General features: G+C 50.5%; 1 protein-coding gene across 1 annotated transcript in view; it reads left to right on the forward strand.

Moving 5' to 3' along the window:
* Nucleotides 1-3,677: 3,677 nt before the first annotated feature.
* LOC125959481 (mucin-19-like) overlaps nucleotides 3,678-4,380 on the forward strand; it is a 17,536-nt gene continuing 16,833 nt past the window's right edge. Inside the window, 1 exon segment of the mRNA XM_049692304.1 lies at nucleotides 3,678-3,786. Within this exon segment, the coding sequence (XP_049548261.1) occupies nucleotides 3,750-3,786 (37 nt within the window). The 5' untranslated portion in view covers nucleotides 3,678-3,749.

Raw genomic sequence — 4,380 nt, forward strand, 5'->3', positions numbered from 1 at the left:
CCGCTAAAAGTACCTTTTGGCAGACTTGCCTTTCTAGATTGGATGCGATGGACGCAGTTTAGATCAAATCTTCCTCAAAATGGAACCAAATATTCTTGAATAGTTGTAGTTTGATATGACATTATTTTGAAAACATAAAACTGGATAGTTTCTTAACTAAAAATCGTCAAAAATGAGCCTTTTTTCAATCGGAAATAACCAAAGCCCTCCCTTAATACCCATTTCTCTCCAAATCGTTACCCGAAGGGCGCATCGAAATCCCTTTTCTAGTTTGATATTTTGAAGATCCCTTCCGTGCTCCGCGTTCGGTTACAATGTTACAAACGGGGGGGGGGGGGGGGGGGGGCATTTTTGGGGTGTGCCTTCACTTTCTCCTTCGCGGACAACGTCGGCATGCCAAGCCGTTATCGGTGCCGGCCAGTTGGCAAGCTAATGATGCGACGACGATGTTGCTATCGGAATGAACAAAAGTCACGAGCCGCCCGAGTTTCCATTTGGGTATCGAGCATCGCGAACGAAAAGAAATCCTCTTCTTCGGCGGCAGCAGCAGCAGCGTCGCGTCCCTAAAGAGGTGTGGCTCATAATTATCCCTCCATTATCAACCGTCCCGCTCGCCCGCCTGTCTCGCCCAACAGGAGCAACATTATTAGATCGATCGCCGACATCGGCGTCGGGACGCACACATGACGCTAATGATGTTGTTTTTGGGATGGCTTTTTATGCTTTTTTCAATCGAGTTTTCGCTAAAAATGGATTCGATCGACCGTGTAGCAGGGTGCATCGCCACCAACCGTCGGTTATATCATAAAACGGTTAGATCGTCCCGCAACTTTAACGCAGCAGGAGACGCAACAGAGGGAACTGGAGCCGCTCATCGCTCATCAGTATCGCTTTCCAATGTCATTCCGGTCATCCCCCATCGGAGCGTTTTAATCGGAGCACACGCGGTCACCGCCAATAAAAAGTAAAAGTTCCCGGTCATGCTGCAGAAGAACTTTCCTTTAACAGAAGCCAGACGCCGGGCACTCCGCTTTGGCGAATCGATCATCGGGCATCGGAATTGCGCATGAGCGATGGCGGTCACCGAGACGCCACCGGAAATTGTGCTAATAAAAGCAACCATCCTGTGGCGATGGCGGTATCGGCGCTGCATTTCACGTTACACGAGATTTCAATTAGCTCCGTGGCGAGTAGCCAGGCCCGGTGTTACCGGTAACAATTGGATTGGAGATACTGCGGATCTCGAGGAGTCATGTGTGCTTCAAACGGTGACTCTGGCTAGACGAACAATTCATCTTTCTAGCCCCACAGCATCCAGGTGATCGGATTGGAGTCCGATCGAACCGCAGCTCATGTGGCGATGAAAAAGCTCCGCGAACCAGATTAACCTGGGCGGGCCTGTCAGTCGGTGGGCGCGCAAAACAACCGCCTCTCCCATGGCACGAACCAACTCCAAGCAAATCAGCCAACATCGGACTACGAATCCAGCCGAGATCAGTAGACGAAGGCGAGGAAACCCTAGGGACCGCACGCCACGGAACCTGTTGTCTCGGGCGTATTTTCAAGTTCAAGCGAACCTTCCTCAAACCCCCCCGGGGTGGCGGGGAGACATGAAGCGATGAAAGACAAGCAACGCGTGCGCCCCGAACGATCGCAGCTCAGCCTTGATCCCTTGATTGTTGGCTGGAGCTAGGTGGCGAGTACCGACGCCGGTGAAAATAAGCCAATGGGCCATAAAACCGCTTTTGGAGTGTCGACTCCCCCCCCCCCCCCATCCACCTACCTGGAACCCGTTCCGGCTTCACGACTTCTCTCACCTTCTCTCACCTTTTCTCTCTCTTCTGATCCGTGGTTCCGTGCAGTTTTTCTCCCGCCAAATGTCCGGACCAACCTCAACGGAGAGGGCTGGTGTAAGGTAAGACTGGCTGGCAGGTGCATGTGCGAGGTGGGATTTGCATCTGAATGCGAACGTTGAGCCTAGAAGAAATGAAAATCCAGTATGCAAATTGACCATAATTTTGCGTGCGGTTAGAGACTCGCTAGGTTTTAATGTCTTGTTTTACACTTTGAATTTCTTTCTTTGCATAAGCTTTCTTCTGTTTCTGTAACTTTAAAGTTCATCTTCCCATTTCCTTTGATACACCTAGTGTTGACTCATGAAGTGATATCTATGCTCCACACTGTAATACTGCGGGTTGCTTCAATTGAAACAAACAAACAACGATGCCTAACGATGCTCCAAGTGGGGCTTGACAGCATCTCTCTCTCTCTCTCAACTCTCGATAACACCTCAGCAACCATAGAGTAACCAAGTCGAAGAAGGAAGGAAAATGCACGCACTTGAATGGAGCACGAAGAGACCGCGAACCGGCGCGAAGGAGGAGAAGAAAGCTCAGGCCACCGTTCCCACCTCGCCTGTCGTCGACATCCCGCGAGAGAAATGTACGAATCGTTGGACGGAGACAGCGAAACCGGTGATCGGATCGACGGACGCACCTGCACGCAAAGGAAGGGGCGAATCCGATCCGCACCCGAAGAGAGCTTGAGGAACACAACAAGAAACGAAAAACTATCTCCAACGCTGGCCAGGTGCTGGGCGAAAGAAAGGCGTCCGCAGCAGGCCCAGCAGCAGAGAAAGAGAGAGAGAGGGGCGAGTAGTTGGAGTACAGTGGTGGAACAAAATGGTTTAACATAGTTTTATAGCATCCAAGCGCTTCAAACGCCTTCGAGCCACCGTCGAGCATAGCACAACCAGGGTACGAGAGCAGCAGCAGCAGCAGCAACACCAAGTGGCGCCACAAACGGGCCGCCCTGGGACGAACGCGCGAGTGATCAACGTTTTGCGTTCGCAGAAGGTACGCCACACGCCACACGTGATAATAGGATCCGGCCATTAACGCCGTGATCCTGCTGCAGACTTGGGGGGCGGTATGCGGTTGTAATCGGTGTGGCGTGGAACAATGTTTTCGGATTGAAATCGGATTTAAATGCGTTGTTGCGCCATTAACTGTGCATGTGCTGATCGAGTGTTTTTTTGTTTTGTTAGGGAAAACGGTTTTGGGAAATGAAAATTGATGCGAATCATCATCGAGTCCATCGGTGAAGTTGATTTGGTGGCAAAGTCAAGTAAGAAATTTATCGAACGCACCGACCTCGAGGATGATTCGCAAACACAATTTGATAAGAGTGATAAGTGAGAACTGATCGTCATCTCGAGAACTGATCAGGAGTGATCCCGTACTAGTGAGCCGTGAGAACAGTGATCTCGTTAAGAATAGTTGTCATCGGCAGTTTGTGATTGTTTGTTTGTAATACAAGGTATTTCTTTTTCTATTCTTCCTTTTAAAAAACCATACAGCTATAAACACGCGTGTGAATGCTCCCATCTCAAAACAAGTGTCGTCCGCAAAACGAAGAACCAACCAACAGTGTCTTTATCCAGAATCGAATAGTAAAAAGTGCGGGAAATTGAAAAACAACAACAGTGCCAGAGAAGGGAAAGCGTTACGCACCGTACAGTGTGATCGATTTGCTGCCGTTTGTTCATTGCATTGCAATAGAGCCAACCCACCTTAACCACAGGAGAGAAAGCGCAACCGAAATCCTACGGGAGTGAAGCCATTGGACGACTTCATCCACTCGACAACGACTCCGCCACCATCACGGGATCCTGCATCCTTCCGGCAGCGCTCCACGCTAGCGACTAGTGACTGTCCCTTCGCCGGAACTTCCATGAGTACGGTCGCAAGATGGTGAGACACGGTAGCAAACTGAATCTGATCATCCGTAAGTATCGCGGTCGGGACCCACTGGCCAATCGGCCAATGGAGTGCAATAGGAGGAGAGGAATTCGTTTATTCTTATTTCAATCAATCCGGGAGTTCATTGCGCCCAGGTGGCAAACTTGTTATTCGCGTGCCTCAAGCGAGTTTAACGAGTTTTCAACTCCCTCACTAACCCGTCCTCATCACCCGGGAGTTGGAGATGAAATGCTCGTTGTACAGGGTTTGTTTGGCGCCCCCCTTTCGGTGGCCATTGCCTGGCCAGACGCCAATGCGTGCCGAACTACCTATGGCAATGCTTGCAGATCACATCCAGACTCTGCCAGAGACAGACGGTGAAGAACAGGGCACATTAATATTCTGCTTCTTCCTCGCTTCATTCACCTACTTGCCGTTACAGACGTCGTCGAGGAGGAGTTCCTCCCCACCGCGGAACGTAGAGAGGAGAAGTAAAAAACAATTAAGAATGACTGTTTTAACGCTAATTTATTGGGTTAGTCGCTGCGCGCGTGGCTCAAGAGTTGGGGTGCGTGCGCGATGCTGATGCAGTTCACACGAACTGCCGGGCGGGTGCATGGATGTGCCCGCTTGTTGCTCC

This window comes from Anopheles darlingi, chromosome 2 (assembly GCF_943734745.1).
Source record: "Anopheles darlingi chromosome 2, idAnoDarlMG_H_01, whole genome shotgun sequence".
Taxonomy (NCBI): domain Eukaryota; kingdom Metazoa; phylum Arthropoda; class Insecta; order Diptera; family Culicidae; genus Anopheles; species Anopheles darlingi.